Below are 21,673 nucleotides of genomic sequence, written 5' to 3'. Positions count from 1 at the left end.
TGTCCTCATTTGTACAAGAAATGATAGAAAAAACATTAGAATTTCCATAGTATAAAATCTACATGATTTATGTTTTCTAGTAGAAACTGACTTTTATTGACTTGCAATAATGGAGTCTGTTACAAGAAGTGAATATGCTTTGTAATAGACGTGCAAACAGAATCTTGAGTCCTGAAGGCAGGTTTAGTTAGTGGGAAATGCGTGGGGCTGGGGGTTAGTTATGGTGTGCAGCTGCCCCGCCCGCTGTCATTGGATGCCGCATTTAGCCTTCCTGGAGTTCAGTGGTCTGATCTGCACAGGAAGGCTTACCTAGATGACCTGTAACGTATTTTCTAGCTTTAAAGCCTATGACGCTAATTCTTACTTGCCAGTTTATTAATATTTCCAAAGGAATAATTCTTTACTGAGAAAATGATTGTTTGCTATATCAGATCTTCCTCTCTGTTACTTGGAAAGAAACTTTGAAAGAGAGCAAATGATAATTTTTATAGAAATATTTATACATTTTTCTAAATGATTTTGTTTTTGTCCAGGTATATCATAACATACCTGACATATTTAAACTATACAAAATAAATTTTAAAATCTTTCAGTAAAAATCAGAATTACATGCAACTAACTTATCTGGATTTAATTTGGGTATTTTAATGGGAAATTTGAGTTATTTGCAGATGGAAAGAGAAAATAAATTTAATAAACTTGATGGATTCCTGAACAAGGTTGTTTGTTTGCAGTCATTACAATTGCAGAATATTTATTTGTTAGGGCATGACTTGTTGGATTTCAAGTGTTGCTGTAAGATTGAATTATGTTTTCTAATGATTCTGACTTACTCCAATTTCAGGAACATTCACAGTTCAGTTTTATGACGGCGTAATTCGTTGTTTAAAAAGAATGCACATTAAAGCCATGCCCGAGGATGCTAAGGGGCAGGTAAGAGTGCTCAGCGTTCCTAGCTACCCACAGGGATGTCTTCTTGAGTGGTGACTGATGAAATTATGCACATGTATTTTTAAAGTGAACTAATTGTAGGATTATGTGCTGATAGCCCCAAATAGCAGCAAGAAAAAGAAGCTTAGAATGTAAAGTAAATTATACACGTGATTTTTGCTTCTTTGGTTTTAGACCTGCTAAAGTTATAGGTCACTAGTTTCTGTTCCAGGTGAAATCCCAGCATCCACTAAGCTGGTGTTGTCCTATCGACCCAGCTGGATCGTGTAACCAGTCTATGGGAAGTGAGGTAAGTGCCTGGTTTTAATTCTGTTTTGTTTTTCCTGGTATATAGTATCATTTAGAAAGTTAATTTTTAATATAAAATTTCATATTGAGTTTCTTATCTTCTTCTTTTCTTCTATAAATCATAGTCATTAATCTTCTTTTAAAAGGCGCTTACCTGACACTCTGTAGGCTGTTTTGGGTAGGGTTCTCTGAGTCATATGATGTAAGCAGTGTATTACATGGTTTGTCACTGCTCAAAGCGAGAATGAACGGTAAGCATTTGAAGGAGAATCTGGGATGAAGTTAAAACCATGATTCCATTGGTTGACTATGTTTCCTGAGATACTGGAAAGAAAAGGTGCCAGTAGAAATTTAAAATATTTTCTTTTATGTTCTGCTGTTATTTGGGATTTTCAGCACCTGGACCTACAATTAATTTTAAGAAATTGAAAGTAATCTCTAAAAATGTCTAACATGGAAGTATGCTATACATATTTGTTCCATACCATGCAGTGAAAAATGTCATCCTGAAATGTGTTGAAATCACCTGGTCAGCTCCAGTCAGATGTATACATTTAGTAATCAGAAATGTTGACCCCCGCATTAAAAAAACGATTCCTGATGTCTTCTGAGAAGTGTGATTGTTTTAAATCACCTGGTTTTCAAAAGTTTACTTTGAAATGATCAGCTAGCAGAGTGTTTTCCCCATTTAATATGTAAATAAATTTAAAATGGAAATGCTTTTGGTCAGTAAATTGCTTTGTGTCTTCCTACTTGTATGTATAAATAAAATGTTCTTTTAAGCATTCAGTGGTGTGATTTCTTGGTTACTACATAGAAAGATTAATATATACCTATTTAATTAAACAAAATTTTCATGTTTTTCTTTAAAACTATTATTTTGTTATTCTCATTATTCAAATGTTCATGAGATGGCCCTAGCCCTAAAACTTTATTTTCTTCCAAAGTCAAACCTTGAACCAGTTTGGTTTGTGGTAAAATTATAAGTTGTAAAAATTAATTTATTGTATGTACTGGATATTTAGTTTTAGTAAGTATTTTAGTCACACCATGATGTAAGTTAACATTAAAATCAATGCCAAAATATAAGCTACTGAAAGAAATTATGGGTAGTAGTATATTTTGTTATATTTTCTTTAATTTTAAATTATAACCACATTAAAATATTTATAGATTTTTTTTTTTATAAAGTGTTCTCATTTATGAGTGTCTTTTTACCCCAGTAAGTTTTTGACTTTTTTTTTTTTAATCTAGGGTTATATACTAAGACAGGTATTTTTTGGGTAATGTTAAGAGAATTGAACTTTGCATATTATCTTCTCGATTTTGAGTACTTTGAGAATTCCTTAATAAGATACGTAGTAACATTTCTCTTACTAAACTACCAAAAGATAAGGCATTAAATAAATGCACTATGGAAATGCCCTTCTCTAAGCTTTCTATAGCTTTTTCTTCCCTACTTTTTTCTTCTTGGGAGTGTGCTGACATACAGTTTACATTGTAACTCACTAGTGTTAAAGATTGGCTCATAAGGTCCTTTATTTATAAAACATTTCTTTCATACATGGTTTTATTGGATTCTCATAGCAAATCCTTTGATATAGGTATGGCTGATATTTCTATTTCACAGTTGAGGAATTCAGAACTTAGAAAATTGAGTAACTTACTTAAAATTTCACTCAACGGTAATATGCAGTGACTCTGAACTCAGACCTGATTTCAAACAGTGCTGCTTCTTGTGCACTGCTCTGTTATGTTATTTACAGGAAATTTGAAACATATCATTAGTTCTAATTCATTTGATCCCACTAGTTATTTTTGATAATGAATCTTTCATATTTAAAATTGGAAAAACAAAATAATGGGAGAATTCTTTAATTATACAACTGCAATGATCCATGATTAACGAGTCATGTGATCAAGAACTTTTTTATATGTGATTTTAGTTTTACAAAGTGCAACTTGAATCTTGATGTCTCCTTGTTTTCTCTTATTGGAGATGGAAAACAACTGGGGATGGGATTTACCCCTGGCATTTTGCAACATTTCTGTAACAATTTAAAATTTTCTCCACAGTGTGGAGCCCAAAGTTAAATGTTCTGCAAACATGATCTCTGCTGAATTTAGCACTTTTCTTTGCTTGTCTGGTTGCACTTACTCTTGTTTCTCTTGAAGTCTTTTTCATTGGTGGTGCTTTCTTTACTAAAATATCACTCTGAAGGCTCAACTTGCGGCCTTCATACTTTAGCTACTCAGATTGACCCTTAGACCCGTTTCCCATCCGTGTGCACTCTGATTGTCATGCCTTGGTTTTAACAAGGTTTTCCTTCTGTTTGGAGTGCCTGTTTGCTCCTTTTCCTCTACCCTTTTCTCTAGCAAATTCCTACTTCAGAGTTCAGCTCATCTATCATTTAACTGAAGCCTTCCACTAGCTTTTTACTTCAGTCAACATTAATCTTTTTCTTTTTTATTCACCAAGGTTTTTTGTTTATTCCTCTACTATTTCTCCTGTCACATTGTCTTATAATTTGCCTATCAATTCCTTATGAGCAAGACCAAAAAAAGAGGTGGGTCTAAGTAAAACGGGTTGGATAGTACTGGTGCATTTGTTTTTTTCTTTAACAAATTAGAAATACAAACCTTTATTTCACAGCTTTGCCATAATTCTCTTTCTAATAAGACATACTGGGGACATAGTTTAAAATGCTGGGAAAGCTAGATGCTGGGTGTTTTCCAGGCAGGAACAAAGACGTAGTCACTCCAGAGACAATGCGTTCCTTGGGTTTTCAGGCAGCATCTTTTATCAATGGTTGTCTCATGAGTAGTTAGCGTGCTTCCTAGCACAGGTAGTGGGGTATTCAAAATTGGTTGAATGAATGTGTTAGGTACAGTCGCATGATGTTTTTAGTTCATTTCAGTCATGGGGGAGAGGGAGAGACATAGATTTTGCTTGTTTTTTGTGTGTGCTTATTGTCTTCATACATTTTCAAGACTGAGCAGCCGTCAACCTGTATTGCTTAATGACCTATCTTTGTTCATGTGACCCATGAATTAAATGCATTTGATATTGTGAAATTGTTTTTAGTTGCTTGGACTAAGAACTTGATGGATTTACCCATCTGGGTTGAATCTGAATTGGCGGTCTATTTGACAGCTTAGTAGCCTCAGTGGAATATTAACTCTGTAGAGATATTACGAATATTTGCTTAAAAAAGAAAAAAAAAACTTCAATTGTGAAAATTTAAATGTTAGCACCACTTCTTTACATCTTTCATATTTTTTATAGTAAGCATTTTTAGTTCAAAATAAAACAGTAAAAATTATTTAGCAACAAACTAAAAGAATGAATATAGGAAAAAGAAATATTCGCACCTCGGAAGAATGGTAACTAACACGGGCCCAGGAAGTTGTAGAGGGAGGGAAATTCCTCTGGAGCCTTACACTATACTTCACCTGGGCCAAGTCACATAGCTCTTTTTTCCCTTCTTTCACTGGTAATAGTAAACTGCTGTAATAAATTGGTACCTGAACTTTAAAACCTTTAAAGTTTAATAAAATCACACCTTGTTTTTTATGGAATTGACCATACTTTGATGGTACATTCTTCCTAATAAGGAAAAGTAACATAAACATTTTTCTCTTATTTTATGATTTTTTGTAGTACAGAAAAGAAATGCAACTTGGCATTTAAACCCTAAATTAATAAGGCAGAATGCCATATAGTACTCCATATTTGTCATAGGTTTCCTCTGTTATTTTACATTTTATTCCTGAGAAAATATATTAAAGGGATACTTATTTATTGACTGTTTTCCTATTTTATATAAGGTTATAAATCCAACCGACTCATTAGATGATTCAATTTAGTAATCTATGGTATTGGTAATCTACCTTGTAAATATAGTTATTTCGATTTCTGTATTTGTGTGCATGTGAAAGTAGCTTTGAAAATGTGATACATGTTTTTACTCATTAGTGTAATGAAATTTTGATTAATTTTTAATGCTTCGCATGTTTTGTGTTTTTCCTTTGGAGGATTGGATAGCTTTAGTCAAGGCAGCTGCTGCAGCTGCAGCCAAGAATAAAACAGGGAACAAACCTCGAACCAGCGCTAACAGCAATAAAGATAAAGAGAAAGATGAGAGAAAATGGTTTAAAGTTCCTTCAAAGAAGGAGGAAACTTCAGCTTCTGTAGCCACACCGGAGGTGGAGAAGAAGGAAGACCTGCCCACGTCTAGTGACACATTTGGTACAAAATATGTTCTTACGTTCATTCCTACGGCAGTGGTAAATTCACATAGTGAGGAATGAATAAGTCAGATCCCTTGGCTACCTGTAATTTGAACGTGTAGTTAAATTATTAGGCTCTTCCCTTAGCATAACATGGTGGTTAACTTCTTTAGCATTTTACAGATCTGAAATTAATGGTCTAATATGGATACCTGATAATGGACGCCCTCAATATTCTTGAATAGAAATGAGTTGAGATTTTGATTTGTAACTTACTGGTACTAGGTTTTTTGGGGTTTTTTTTTTGTTGTTTTTTTTTTAAATGTTTTTTTCTTGAACTTTTTAAATGCTTCTGCATGTAATTCAATATATAATATATAGTATGGAAAAAGCAGTAAGCCATTGTCTTCCTGCTTTTCTTTCCTGAAAAATAACTGCTTAGTAGTTTTTATTCCTAATATATCAGTCTGGAGAGATTGGTGTTTTTTTAAGCTCTATGTCAAGTACTAGATTAAAAGAATTTAAGTGCAAAGCATTTTTACTATTTTGCTATTTTAAAAAACTTTCATGTGTTTTAAGTTTTGATTTTATATAAACTCTCATATATGTGTTCTATTAAAAGTAGGACTTCATGTAGAGAACGTTCCAAAGATGGTCTTTCCACAGCCAGAGAGCACATTATCCAACAAGAGGAAAAATAATCAAGGCAACTCATTTCAGGCAAAGAGAGCTCGACTTAACAAGATTACTGGTAAACTACAATGATTCTTTTGGGGTGGGGGAATGGAGGGTTTGATTTTAGAGTTGCTTCTTTTTAATAAAGCAAAATGTGTCTTTTGTTGTAGCATAACTGGTTAATAAGAGAGTTTTTTTATGGTTTTTCAAAGTCAGCATCTTTCAACGCTGTTAGCTTTTTGTGTTGTGAAATGTGAAAAATATCACACATCTTCTACCTACCTCACAGGGATGTTGTGAGGATTCATAGGATCAAATTTTATAAAATCCCATAGTTTTTAAATCACCTCGGTGGCAGCGGTAGTTTCTACAAGAATTGAATTGTCTGCTTTTATCAACCTGTGGTGACATAATGTCAGAGGTTCTAAATATTATACATTCTTACTCTTGACCAGTCTCATTAAGGATGGTTCCATATATGGTTGGAAAGATGAACACCGAAGCTGTTAATTCTCAATGTAAAAGTACTTCTATATGTTTTTAAAACTTCTATCCTTATCTTCACGTTGGTCTTTAGAATCTGGTTGTATTTCTTTGTGCTTTGTGGTAATTTTGGAAGTAAGTGCTAGGATGATGAAAAGCACTGAAAACCCTTGCCGGGTTAAGTCTCCTTGAAGAAGGGGTTTTAAGGATTAGAATTGGGGCCAGTAATACTAGGCCCCGTCACTTCCTATGTCTATTCAGCCTGGTTCTAATCTTTAAAAGAAATCGTGAAGATACATAATTTTTCTGAGTACATGTTAAAAGGGCAGTTAAGATACTTTATTCAGTCATATATTCTTATTTTAAGGACACAATGGTTTTTAGTGCCTTTGGCCTAATAAAGCTGTAAAAACCTTTGTTGGCATTCTTTTAAACAATTGGAAGGTTGGTTTTGGTTTTATTGTCAGATTCAAGAATAAATGTAAATTAAACATTTTGTCCATTTTCTGAAGAGTGGAAGCCCACTGAAAAATGACTCTATAGCTGAGGGTTCTGTAGAACCACTGTTTTATCACACTATTCACCTAAGTGATTATTATTGGTTTCAATAGGTGAGACTTCCTAGTCTTTCCATTTGTTAATATTGTTTTTGTGCCTTTCTCTGATAAAAGATATATTTGGTCCCAAGACAGGAAATACTTCAAATCAGCTCACCCATTCCACCTTTTCCATAGAAACTGTTAGCTTTGGAGACAGCCAAAATCTTACCCAGGTGATTGTTATGATGGCGACTGGAGACTGCAGTTTTGCCTTAGGATAATGGAGCCTAGTGCCCTGTACTGCGGCAGAAGTGGAATAGTACTTCTAACGCCTGGGACACCAAGATTGAAACAGCACGGTTGGAGGGGAGGAGCCAAAATTGAGGAAGATGGAAGAGACACGGACATGATACAGCTACCAGCTTACTAGCATCCTGGTTTTCCCTGCAGTCTGGATAACCTTGTTTTAGTTTCAGTCAATATACTCTTACATGTGTCTTTTGAGAAATTCAAGCTCAACATTTAAAGAAGTAGAAAAAGAAAACAGCTCAGTCCACAGTGATGCATTATCTTCGCATGGCCTCGAAAAGGCAGTAGCGGGGGAAAGAACCATTTTACCATGTGCCTCACGGAAGTTCTAATACTGGTTGCTTAGTAACACCCGGTGCCTTCTCTGGAGGGACGTTGTCTTCACCTCCTTTTGTGACTCTGAAGTGAGCACGTGATAGTTTGACAGCAATGGAAAAGCATACGATTTTACGAATGTGAAACCGTTACGAATTTTTCCTTTGATTTACTCAAAAGATTTAAATGTATGATAATCCTGTTAATCGTTCGTCTCTCTGCATCTATTTCTGATTTCATGTTACAATTATATGCAAAAAGACAACAGACATGATAAGATTGTCTTCGATGGATGAAACTTAAGCCTACCTCTGTACAGTAAATTTCGTTTGCAGACCATAAAAACAGATGAGAACTAATATAAAATAGAAATTTCATTATGGAATTATGGTGCTTTTTAAATTTATCAAGCTCACTTATACGTGTCTTTTTGTCCCTTTGCTGCTGAGAAGCATAGGGCTGTGATTATGGCAGCATCTCAGCCTGCTCTGATGTATTTCCCCCACTCGATTTATTTCCTAAGTAGTTATAGCTGGAAATAAGTGGACCAACCACTGGAAAAATTTAATTAATGTGTTTATTTTATTCACTCTCTTTCTTCCCATATACATATCCTACAGAGGTTCTAAACCTGATTTCTACATAGGAAATGGTATGGGATGAGTTTTTTCATCAGTTTCCAAATAAGCAGACATTGGAATTGTAGCTGCAAAGTACATGTATGTTATTCCAGAGTCTTATTTTTCATTATGTAATGTACCTTACTGATAGTTACATACTTTATGCATATCAATTGACAATAGATAATTTTACAGAGAGAATCAGGAGTCCATACTGTGGGACAAAGTAGCCAGCAAACTGCAAGCAAATCTGAGTCGATTTTAAAATACAGGTTGTAGAGAGCATAGGAGGAAGAGCATCAGCAGCTGGTGCGTGGTCTGTTTCTAATAGTTCTAGGAGTTCCTGGAAGGTCAGCCAGCTCGAGACGTTTGTGCAGCTTCAGGCCTTTTAAAGATAATCTACACCTGGAAGTTTGACTTGGCCAGTAATGTGCTATTGGTAATAGCAACAATATTTGATGCTTAATCTCAGTAAGAATACTGTGTTTTGGAATCCCTGGATGAAATGTACGCCACAAATGTAAACGCTTTGCTCTTTCTACTTCCCTTTGCTACTCCAGGGTGCTCTGGCCTCTATTCTGTTTATTCTTATCGGTAGCGAGAGAGACCTGCTATGTATTTTATAGCTGAAGTAGGATATTGAGAAATGGTAACTTTGTGGGTGGGACTCATGAATATTTGACATTCTACTTTGACCTGATATTTAAATAATTTCTTAAAACTGCACAAAGCATTTTGTTAAGATAATCACTCTTAGAAACATTCTTCTGGAGGAGGACCTGTCAGTAATATATTGATGACGTGTTTGCAATTAACTAAAAATAATTTCATTTGTATTTATTTACTTCCAATTCTAATTTTCTAAGCATATGCACTTTTCCCCAGAACATTAGCAGGTCAAGGTAACAGATTTTTAACTGCCTCGTAAGGCAGAAGTAGTCAGAATCCTCAAGGACATTTTATTTTTTGTCCCCTTTTGTTTTTTTATATTTGGTAACTCTTGTAAAATGGAGTACGAAAATCTTTTTATCGATCGTATTTGAGGCTTTTGAATTCTCTAGATGCCAACTATTGTATTTTCTAATGTAACTTTAAGTAGTTTTTATTAAATATCCCATTACTTTTTATAAGAATATTAGAAAGCTTTATTTTTTCCTTTACAAACCATTAAGTGGAAGTTGCTTTTAATTAAATGGGTCTGTAATATCCTAGTTTAAATTCACAGAGTATGGCTGAATTATGTTTTTTAAAACTTGTAGTACCTTGTTCTTAATCTTACCGTTTGTGGTCTATTCCATCTATTGATGAGATTTTAAAAAGTATTTCCACTACGTATATGAAGGAAAACAAAATGTAAAATATAATTTAATAGATTGAATAGCAGATATTTGTCCTGTTTGATTAACCCTTAGAAGTAGAACCTCTACTTTTCCCTACAAAAGAACTTGATTCCCTAATTATTTTTCTTTCAATTTTAGTAGTATTGATTCTCAAAAATATTAGCTAGAGAAGAAAAGCCTAGTGAATGTGGTTTTAAATGTTAAATATATCTTTCTACATCTTTTTCAGTCACATAAAAATATGTTCAGAAGTTAATAAGGATTGAATTTATGGTTTATAGACTATTTTTTAAAATTATTTATATATCATTCCCCCCCACTTAAATCTATACTTGATATTATATGAGACTTGAACAAACTAGGTAGATTGTTATCTCAAACTGGACCAAATATACCAACTTTAATACCAATCATTGATGTATCCACATCATGATTTTACATTATGCCTTTTCTATTTTAAATTACAATTCTGAGTGCTAGATATTCAGCTTTCCAATAAAGGAAAGGGGCTTTTTGCCTAATTTGACACTTGGCTATAGTATTACTTTAAGAATACAATTTTACTACGTATTTGAATCCCTACTTAGATTACTTACCATCTTTGAGATAGTTTTCTGAAACAGTCAAGAGATATTGCCATGTCAGTAGCTTGAAGTTATGTGACCCTTGGCACATTTTTTTTTTCTTGTTAAATGTGCTGTAGACAGCTTCAGTAATATAGGTGGTGTCATTGCTGTAGTAAGTATACTGTTATGTTGTCAGTTGTTAAACATGCTTCCGTTGAAGCAGTGGTGGTGTGTGCCAGCTTTGAAATGACACAAAAATGATTTTTGGTGACTGCGTACCCAGTGGCCATAAGCAAAAGCAAATACTTGTTATTACACAAGGGTTATAAACTTGGCCTCGTTGAAGGTACTTGTCAGGCGCTTAGCAAAGACTCTTGACCACGTAAATGCCTTTAATTTATAAATTAAAGCAGAGATTTAATGTCTTGTAAAGTTAATTATATTTACTCCAGATAAAATATTCTGCCTTCTAAAATTGAGAATTAGTGGTATGTATACATTGGAGAAAATGGGAACTCCCGTTTATATTTCATCATTTGTAGAATTGGGCTATGCTGTTAAGTTCCAGTGTTGTAGGAAAGACCCATACTTTTTTTCACATTAACAAAAAATGGCTCCATCAGTGTTTTCATCACTTTTGTAAAAAGATAAAATACAGCTGGGTATAGAGTGAAACCCGTAAAGCTTAGGTCAAAAAATCCAAGTGAAATTAAAAATTGGGACTATTTTTTAGTTACTACAACAACAAAAAGTCTTATTTTACATTCTAGATATTTGGAAGGATTTCTCATATCTTAATTTCATATTTCATTTCAGTTATATAAACAAAGCCCATATTAAGAGTACTAACAATCTAAGTAACATTAGGTTTCTGGACATTAAGCCGTAGAATTTAAAATTTTTACAGAATAAATGTGATTGTCTGTGGTGTTTTAAGAATATCTTTAGGAGTAATATTAAAGCAAGTAACCTTCAAATTCTAATGCAGTCTCTTGAGTCATTGTTAAGGGTGTTTGTACTTTTGAGAATATTTTCTTCCTATATTTTAAAAAGTATGGGATTTCAACTGCTAAAATTTTGTGAAGTTCATTAGGGTGAAAGTCAATATTTTTTCTAATAAGCAATTTCTGTACAATTTTTCTCAAGGTTTGTTGGCATCCAAAGCTGTTGGGGTGGATGGTGCTGAAAAAAAGGAAGACTACAGTGAAACGGCTCCAGTGCTGGAGCAGGTATGAAATGGTAGCATTTGATTTTTTTCAAGGTTCCCAACTGGAATGATCGTGGAGCTATAATATCCACGTAATTGAAATTGCCCTTTTGCTCAGATATGGGAATAGGAAGCTAATTAATGGATGGTATATTTTTAACTCGGCCTTCTCCAAGGTATACAAACTACAGACTTCATTAGTGTTTATTTTCAATAGACTGGCATAGCCATTGTCTCCAACATTTGATGGACTGGAGACAGGCACCCCAGGGTATAAGCTTCCAGCCGGATCACCTTTGACTAGCTTACAAAAAAGACCCTTACACAAATACTTTTCATTTGTGAGTTCAAATAGGGTTTTTGACATCTAATAAAGCTTCTTTTGTAAGAAGTTTCTTTTATATTGTAACAATTGGTGTTGTTAGACTGACTATGTGTTTTATGAATTGATCAATGAGCCATACATTTTTGCTAGGATGTATATTTTAATAACTACAAAAAAGAGAGAATTTTAAAAAACTATTAAGGGTCTGTCTTTAAACCACCTAATAGAGGAATTTAAAAGTGAAGGTTGCAGTTGCTAGATTTTGCCTTGGCTACCTTCAGATTCCCACGATACCTGTACATAATGAACTGTGCATGCTTTTACATTCTCTAAGGGCTTAACTTCTTGGGCACTGTAAGATGATAAGAACACAGTAATAGCCATAACTGGATTTCCTTGGTTCTCCTGTTTTAAAATCTGAGCCTTAATGTAGTTCTAACATCCATTTTGTATTATTTTAATTTTTTTTATTAGTAGCCTAATAAAGAAGACTTTAAAATGAGTATCTTTTGCTCTTACCTATATGCGTTTAAAAAATAGTCCAAATTGATATTGTATTGAGTTTTTCAGGGTAATTTTAGGCCTGATTTGATTACAGTGCATTGTTTTGGTGCCTCCATTAATGTTGTATTAAATCAACGGTCTTTTAAATTGATTCATATGTTAGCAAATCATACCTTCTGATTTTCTGTGATCATGAAACGGTTAAGTCTTTGCCGTTATTGTCAGTATATCAACCAAATTTTAAGTGACTTTTTTTACTGTGTATTACTATATTCAACGTCCCAGATATAACAGTATTTTGTATTTTCACCACTGTTTATGGTATTCTCAGAATGCAATAAATCAGGGACTTGGGTAATAAAATGTTTCTGGAAAATTCATTACAATGTCAATCTTTCATGACATACAATCCTGCTGAGAAGAATGTGATTGTGAAAATTATTTACTATATGTGGAGGTTAGTATGGAGGGCAGTGCCTATTTCTGAGAGAAGTACAGAAAACAACATTCTGAAATTGAGTTTAAAAAAAAGAGAAAAATTGAGTAACTCGGCTGTTTCTGTTTGCATGATTTAAAAAAATTTTAGAGTCCTTGCCAGTTTTGTAACAAAGAGACCAGTAATCATTAATGAAAATTTTGTAAATTATTTTAGGTTTTTAAGGAACATAATGCTGTTCCCTCATTCTTTATTTGTATTCAGGTTGATTTCAATGTGAAAATGTTTTGAAACAAAATTCTTAATTTTTATGCTGTTTGCCCTGCTTCAAAGTTAAAAAGCCGAGTCATAAAACTCTTATTACATCTCAATTGGTGTCAACAATAGACTTAAAGGAGAGGTATTGATTGTCACTAACCTCTGTTGTCCTACTGAGTAAAATAATGTCACTCATGACATAGATCTTTAACTGGCCTACAGCCAAAATTTATTGTGCTAATAATGGATTTATTTTATTTACATTAATAAAAATTCAAACTCTGTGGTCTTAACCCCCAATTCTCAAATTATTATAGATTACTTAATTGTATTAGGGAACTGTCATGTTATACCTACTTTTGGATAAAACTTGCATTAGATGCATAATTCAGTAAGTTTTTTAAAATGTTAATTTGTCCTTGTTTAGAAGTTAAGCACCTTATCAAGATAATTAATTTAAGTTTTAAAATCTTGTTTCATAACTTTGTAACTCGAGATTAATGGATGCTGTAGTGATGTCTCTCACATATGTGAAGATGAACAATAAAATTGTTTATTTACAAGTAATGGCTCTAATTACTTTTCTGGCAACACCTTTTATGATAAGCTTAGGAATCCTTTCCATTTATGGAGTTCTTTTTCAAATGATTAATCTGCACTTAAACACATGTGGAATGAGTAAATTCAAAAGTAGAAATGATGACAAATAAATGGGACACTTGACACTAGCCCTTTTATGTGGTATGTCCAGCATGCCATCTTTAGAGCATTCAGACGTGCCCTACTTAATACCAAATATACACTTTTTATTCCACCAAAATTTGAGTCTTATATTTTAGTGGGATCAGAAAGCTGTTTGGTCCCTAGCAATGACCTTTCATATTCCAGAGAACTGCAGACCCAATGGTCACCCCTCACCAAAGACATGGAGTTAAAAGGTTTCTTAGGGACAAGCGTATTGCTCAGAGTGCTCGCAATTTGATTCTTTATAAAGGCCTAAGTATACATTTTTAAAAAGTGCATCATGTTTCACTCTCGGATGCGAATATCAGAAAGAGTTCCCGTACAGGCATTCCAACACCACAGACTTGCAGGTCCATCCAATGCAGCTGTTCTCTGTTGTCTTGGGACACATTCACATACATTTTTACATATGTAGGAAGTTTTGCTGCCAAATGAATAAAGAAATGACAAAGTTCTAATTTTTTTTTAAAAGTATCAGTTGGCAGGAAGAAGGTAAAAACTCTCATCTAAGAATGCGACGTATTTTGTTTTTAAATCCAATGTTTTTAACTTACACTTGGTTTTACTCCTTGGTTTTTTTTGTTGTTGTTGCTTGTTTTGTATTGTTTTTTAGTCTTTTAACTCTATATTGCTGGTGGCTTTGATTTCATGATGCATTATGCTTATGAAACTAGCTTTCAGCACTGAAATGAGTTAAAGATAATGTTTCGTTAATTTGATCATTGTTTTCCTGTTGAGATCTTTCTTTAAAGGGAAACTGTCTACTTAGACCTCTGCGTTCAGCTTGATAAAGGAAATTATAAGAAAACATCTGAAAGTCAAAGGCTTAAGTGTATTATATTCCTCTAATACTCTAAAACATGAAAATGGTGTTTATTTAATTATTAATGTCTTTGGTAATTATGGTTTCAAAAGAGGTATATTTCAATTTAATACTGAAAATATTTGTCCAGTAAGATAACATTTTACATTCTGAGAATATAATGAATAATTGTTTTTTAAAAAACCAAATTTAGACTTCAAGTTGACAGCATCCCTTTAAAGACAGCCTATTCAACTTTTAGTTAATAATTTGTGGGGTTCTTTTTGGTTTTTCATTTGTAATAGAAATGTTATATGTTGCTTAACAATGTTTTTGGATACTAAAGTTGCTTAACAATCAAAATAGAATACAAGAACAAAAATGAAGAAACCAAAATAAAAATATCAATTTTTTATTATTTATTCAGGCGATTTCACCTAAACCTCAAAGTCAGAAAAAAAATGAAGCTGACATTAGCAGTTCTGCCAACACTCAGAAACCTGCACTGTTATCCTCAACTTTGTCTTCAGGGAAGGCTCGCAGCAAGAAATGCAAACATGAATCTGGAGATTCTTCTGGGTGTATAAAATCCCCTAAATCACCACTTCCCCCAGAATTAATACAAGTCGAGGATTTGACGCTTGTATCTCAGCTTTCTTCTTCAGTGATAAATAAAACTAGTGAGCACAGATTTTTAAAAAATAGTTACTTATCCTATAAGATACATAAAAACAGTTTGATTGTAGTTATGTTGTATTTTTATGAAGTTGCTTTTTAAAAATTCAAACTTAAGTGGATATGATAGCGAAGGCTTGAAACCATTTCAGGGGCAAAAACCATATACATTTCTGCCTGACTGATTGTATACAGAGACTACTGATGGTTGAGAAACCTTATCATTTAATAATGCAAATTCCACTGTAGTTTGATTCTCCTCAATTTATAATCCAAGCGCAATGAGAGGCCTGATTCATTACAAAAAAAAATCAACAAAATAAACCCAGAAAGAGATATAAAAAAGACCCTTTGTGGATATTTTTCCTCAACTCCTAAGGCTTTTCTTACAGATAGATTTATTGTTCCCGCTTTTTGTATCTCCCTGTGCAATACATTTTATTCATTCTTATTCTAGGATTGAAAGGGCAAACTTCAGTTTAATCTTACTAATGAAAGAAGAAGAATGTTTCCTTGCTCTCTTTAAAGATTTTACTGTTTCAATGCCACTAATCATTCAAGAGTTAATTTAGTCTTTTTAAAAACAGCCTTTCAATGTGGGTTTGGATATATATATATATATATAAGACAATATTTGTGTTGACCCTGTGTTTCTCATATTAGTGTACTATTCTAAGTTAGAAAAAGATGAAAAACAGTTACCTGGAAAAGACACTTTCATTTGGTAAAAGATCCTTTTCTTTTGCTATTTATATAACAAATGAATTAGAACCCTGATTAGTAAAGAAATGAGACACATTCATTATGAATTCTTTGTTATTCACAACAATTTCAAATGTTGATATTGAGAAGACTCTTACCAACCAAATATATTAACCTCTTCCATTCAGTTGTCATATTTTTTACCAAACCATATTTTTCAATTTTTAATTAGGTGTTGGTACCTTTTTGTTTTGGTTTTCTTTTTAATGAATGGGTAGAAAGGATCGGAACAGAGAAACGCATGTTTCCTCGTTATGGCATTTATGAAATAATGTCATTAGTCATCACAACAATCTTATATGACATTGTTAAGTATTTTATTTTGAAATTGTTTTGTATTTTGGTATTATAACCACAATGTTGCAGCAATTGACTTTTACTGTTTCATTTTTTAAAATTATCACCATGTTTTTTTATTTCAATTTTTGTGAAATTTTAAATATCCAAGGTATCAACCTCTTTGACCACTCTTATTTCCTCTTTCTAAATTAATATGAATATATTGGCCTTATGTAATCCTGCCTATTCTAAGTAATCAAGTGTTTACATGCCTTGTAGAAAAAGGAAAACTAAAGGATAAAAAAAGACAGAAATTAACAAACTGGTCTTATATAGCTAGAAGATGCTTAAATGACTCACCAAGTTAGTTATTAAAAAACAAAACAAAACACATAAGGGCAAGAACAGTGTCATTTTCTTCTAAAATCCTGAGTATTTGCCCATAATAGGTACTTAAAGTTGTTTGTGTTCAATTTTTTTTAATGAATCAGGCCCAAACATATGCTTACAAAAATCAATTTGGGGGAATGAGGGTGGGGTAAAATTACTACATTAGTTTTACTTTGGCAAGTAAAGCACTAACTCTACAATGCATGTCAGATTTTTGTCACCTATGTCCCCACCTTTTTTTTCCTTAGAGTTGCTGGAATTGTAATGTAGCAAAAGGGATATATATATATGTATATGTATATGTATATGTATATGTATATGTATATGTATATATATATATATATATATATATATATATATATATATATATATATATATAATTTTTTTTAAAAAAAATCTTTGGCTATCCAGAGATTTTCCCAAAGGAAAAATGGCAACTAACACAATGATCTGCAATTAGAGAGTTAACTCTAGTCTGTCACTTGGGGAAAGTACCTGAAATTAATGTTCCATGTTATTTTCTTTAGGTTCTAGTAGGCTTTGATTTTTAGAGGTTTTGATTAATTCTTTTTGTGAATGAGGGCACAGTTTTTGCCTTTGATTACTTTTGGAACATGCCATTCCTTGTGGATACCTTACAACATCAGAGGGCAGTATTGAAATCATTTTTCCCATTTATCTCCCTAAATATTATAAGATCATCCCGGCATATGTCTGCTTCGTGAACATTGAAGATCTTTTTCTAGGTCCTCCACAGCCTGTGAACCCCCCTAGACCTTTCAAGCATAGTGAACGGAGAAGAAGATCTCAGCGTTTAGCCACCTTGCCCATGCCTGATGATTCTGTAGAAAAGGTTTCTCCTTCCTCTCCAGCCACTGATGGGAAAGTATTCTCCATCAGTTCTCAGAATCAGCAAGAGTCTTCAGGACCAGAGGGTAATGTATATTGATTTCCTATAGAACCAAACCATAAAAGAAGATAAAACACTTAAGAGATAAAGACTATTAAAATATTAAGAAATGTCTGCTTTTTTTCTATCTTACATCTTTTGGACTTAAAAGCACCTCATTGATTCTACAAATAGTTACTGAGTGCTTCTTCGTGCAAGGCACTGTTTAATTTAGATGACATTTTAATCCACATGGGTATTAACCGAGCCCGTTTATCTATGTTAATATTCTGTTACATTCTTTATTTTGTGTAGTGCCTGATGTTGCACATTTGTCACTTGAGAAGCTGGGACCCTGTCTCCCTCTTGACTTAAGTCGTGGTTCAGAAGTCACAGCACCACTAGTGCCAGATCCCTCTTACCATAATGAATGTCCCAGGGCAGAAAAGGAAGATACACAGATGCTTACAAATCCTCCTTCCAAAGCAATAACTGATGGAAGAGGAGCTCCAACAGCATCAGGTAAAAACTGCATTTTACAAGTAGCTGGGCTTACATTTATACGCTGTAAACATTTTGATGTATAATTAACGTTATTTTCATATGTAGTTCCTCTTCAAAAATAGTTTTATGTAACATCTGTGGGAAATAGGGCTTCTGTGTTTAAAGTTATTTTGTGCTACCATTTGTTATATTCCCTGGCCATACTTCTTACTTTGTCATTTTAGTCTACTTCTCCCTCCCTCCCTCCCTCCCTCCCTCCCTTCTTTCCTTCCTTCCTTCTTTTTTCTTTTATTTTTCAATTACAGTTGACATTCAATACTATATTAGTTTCAGGTATAAATCATAGTAGACATTTATGTAACTTACGAAGTGGTCCCCCTGACAACCATACGTAGTTATTACAATATTATTGACCATATTTCCAATGTTGGACTTGACATTCCCATGACTGTTTTGTAACTGCCGATTTGTACTTCTAATCCCTTCCCCTTTTTCACTCTGCCACCCAAAGCCTCTCCCACCTGGCAACCATCAGTTCTTTCCACCTATGAGTTTGTTTCTGTATTGTTTGTTCATTTATTTTGTTTTTTTAGATTCCACATATAAGTGAAATCATGTGGTATTTGTGTTTCTCTGTCTGACTTATTTCACTTAGCTCTTATTACCCTCTAGGTCCATCTAGGTTGTCTCAAATGGTAAGATTTCATTCTTTTTCTTGGCTGAGTAATATTCCATTGTATATATGTACCACATCTTTATCCAGTTGTCTATTGATGGACACTTGGGTCTTGTTTTGTTATCCATTCAGCCACCGTATGTCTTTGATTGAAACATTTAATCCATTTACATTTAAAGTAATTATTGATAGGTATGTAGTTATTGCCATTTTATTATTTGTAGTTTTTTATCTTTGTTTTCTTCTTCTTCTTAAAGAAGTCCCTTTAACATTTCTTGCGATACTGGTTTGGTGGTGATGAACACCATTAGCTTTTCCTTGTCTGGGAAGCTCTTTATTGCCTTTGATTCTAAGTGATAGCCTTCATGGGTAGAGTAATCTTGGTTGTAGGTCCTTGCTTTTCATCACTTTGAATATTTTGTGCCAACCCCTTCTGGCTTTCAAAGTTTCTGTTGAGAAGTCAGCTGACAGTTATGGAAGCTCCTTTGTAGGCAATTAACTGCTTTTCTTTTTGCTGCTTTTAAGATTCTCTCTTTGTCTTTAACCTTTGGCATTTTAATTATTATGTGTCTTAGTGTGGGCCTCTGGGTTCGCTGGTGCAGACTCCCTGATCTTCTGAGCTGGGTGCTCCGTGGGTGTCCCTGGTGTGGCTTGTGTGTGCCCTCCTGTTGTAGTTGAGTGTTGATTGCTGTTGGCACATTGGGGTGGAACTGACCCTCAGGCAGATTGGCTGTGAGGACTGGTTGTGACTACAGAGGATGAGCTGTTGTGTGGGGTCTGAGCCCATGGATCGGGGTTCACTTCAGTGGGGCTCTGGTGTCTGCCCAGTCCACCCTTTAGGTGTATCGTTTGTGGAGATCATTGCGTGGTCCTCTGGTGTGGTCTTAAGCTGGCCACCGGGTATGTTGGTTCTGGGGCCTCTTGGGAGGGGCTCTGGTGCAGGCCCAGGTCAGCCCAGCCTGGGGCAACCTGGTAGGAGCTACAAAGTGATCTGTGGTTGGTAGCTGTCTCTGCTGGGCTCGGAGGCACGTGGAAGAGGCTATGCTGTGAACCGAGGCCAGCTACCACTAGGGCCAGGCTGGGGCTGCTTAGCAGGAGGTACAGGGCATGCCAAAGCCAGCTGCTGCTTGTTTGGGGTTGGTGGGCATTTCAGAGATTTTAAGGAAGTCCACAGCATGGGCTGAGGCCAGCCGCTTGTGAGTAACAGCCACTGAAAGAGGTTCAGGCTTGTGCGTGAGTTGGGTGGGGCAGGGTCTCAGGGAATGACCAGGGTGAGGCCAGTTTGGTGGAGACTCAGATTTGGCACCCGCCTGTGGTTGCTGTGTGGGTTAGAGGAGGGCTCAGAAAAGGAACAATGACGTCTAACTGCTGGCTTTGTGGGGGTGGCTCAACAAAGGAACAAAATGGAGGGGAGAGCTGCCCTTCTAGCACTCGCCCTGAAACAAGGCAGTTCAGCTCTTCCCCGCATGTCCCAGGCACCTTTTGCGCTGCTGCCCCTGCACTGGAGCTCAGAGCACGTGAGTCCATCAGCAAGTAAATCCGTGTGCAGGCCCTTGAAGAGGAGCGCCTAGGACTCCAGCCGCCCTGCCCTCCGTCTCACTCGGTCGTCATCCCCACTGATTTTCACAGGCAGAAGTTACAGGACTCCTCTTCCTGGCACTGGTAATCTGGGCTGGGGAGCCCAGTGTGTGGCTGGACACCTCGCTCCTCGTGGGCACCTCCACAGCCGAGATATCCCTCCTGATTCTTAACTGCCGCACGTGGGTATGGGTGCACCATTCCACCTCTCCGCCCCTCCTACCGGTCTCGAGGTGGCTTATTTTTATCCTTAGTTATAGGAGTTCTGTTCAGCTGGTCTTCATGTGGTTCACAAAAGTGGTTGTTCTATAATTTAGTTGTAATTTTGATGTGGTTGCGGTAGGAAGCGAGCACAGCGTTTATCTACTCTGCCATCTTGACCAGAAGTCCCCTCCTCGCTTTTCTTACATCCTATTTCTACTAGAGCTAAATATTATTACTGAGGTTTTGGTTTTGTAGCCAGAAAATGCTTAATGGGATCAATACTTAGGTTTAAGGACTTTAATAGAATTTTATATTTAAGAAACACTTAGCTTTAATTTAACTATATACCTGTATCTTAAATATAATACCATATTTTGGGGCAGAATCTCCCAAATTTAAATCTAGTTTGTTATAGCGTTATTTTGGGAGTCTAATATGTAAAATCAGCCATGCTCAATAACACATTTTTGGGATGATTTTATGATATTTATTGTAATCTGAAACTATTCAGAGGTATTTTATCAAGTTGATGTTATAACCTAACAGAATATTAATTTCTATTTCCCTTAAATAGTTACAGTGTTTTATTTGGAAATTTTATAGAATTTTAACCTCAACTAAAGAGCACATATAATGAAAAAAGGCAAATACTAATTTCCAATGCTTTTTTAGTAAATTACTAATTTGAAATTAGATGTTGAAGGAAGTCTGAATTGAGTCAGTTCTGAAATGAAGAAAAACAAAACTTTTTTGGTTTTCATCTAGTGCTCTTCAGCCTTTTTGTTGTAAAGTGCTTCTCAATTTTTTTTTCTAGAATTGTACAAAATAAAACTACAACCAGAGACTCCGTAATCTACTTCCACCCCCACACCAAATGTTCATGGTTTGTAGAGAACCTGGAGTTTCCATGGAGAGCCTCAGGGATAGCCTTGCTTTCAGCCAGAAGAGTCAGATGTTTAGTGAAGGGCCTTGAGAAAGAAACCCCTCTGCATTCCTGGGTTTTGAATTGTGTGCAAGCAGGCACAGTTCAGAGACCTACATTCCTTCCTTTAATCTATGTAGCTCCATTTGTTTTTTAACCTGTGGTTCATTTTTTTGGTTTTTGTATTGTGTTGGACTATCAT

At 34.8% G+C, this 21,673-nt stretch overlaps 1 protein-coding gene across 16 annotated transcripts in view; it reads left to right on the top strand.

Annotated features, from left to right (window-relative positions):
- PHF20L1 (PHD finger protein 20 like 1) overlaps nucleotides 1–21,673 on the top strand; it is a 61,906-nt gene that overhangs the window by 21,451 nt on the left and 18,782 nt on the right. For 5 of the 16 annotated variants that reach the window (XM_074316814.2, XM_074316808.2, XM_074316806.2 and 2 more), the window contains 8 exons: nucleotides 845–933; nucleotides 1,151–1,240; nucleotides 5,275–5,488; nucleotides 6,092–6,220; nucleotides 11,463–11,545; nucleotides 15,020–15,272; nucleotides 17,445–17,633; nucleotides 17,903–18,109. In XM_074316814.2, coding sequence (XP_074172915.1) covers nucleotides 845–933; nucleotides 1,151–1,240; nucleotides 5,275–5,488; nucleotides 6,092–6,220; nucleotides 11,463–11,545; nucleotides 15,020–15,272; nucleotides 17,445–17,633; nucleotides 17,903–18,109 — 1,254 coding nt within the window. Of the gene's footprint in view, nucleotides 1–844; nucleotides 934–1,150; nucleotides 1,241–5,274; nucleotides 5,489–6,091; nucleotides 6,221–11,462; nucleotides 12,733–15,019; nucleotides 15,273–17,444; nucleotides 17,634–17,902; nucleotides 18,110–21,673 lie in introns of those variants that run through there. The other 11 variants (XM_074316816.2, XM_074316810.2, XM_074316809.2 and 8 more) reach the window with 6 other exon arrangements.

The sequence above is a fragment of the Rhinolophus sinicus genome, chromosome 6 (genome assembly GCF_057876585.1).
Source record: "Rhinolophus sinicus isolate RSI-liver-muscle chromosome 6, RSI-T2T, whole genome shotgun sequence".
NCBI classification, from domain to species: Eukaryota; Metazoa; Chordata; class Mammalia; order Chiroptera; family Rhinolophidae; genus Rhinolophus; species Rhinolophus sinicus.
This window is presented reverse-complemented; position numbering and strand designations above follow the sequence as displayed.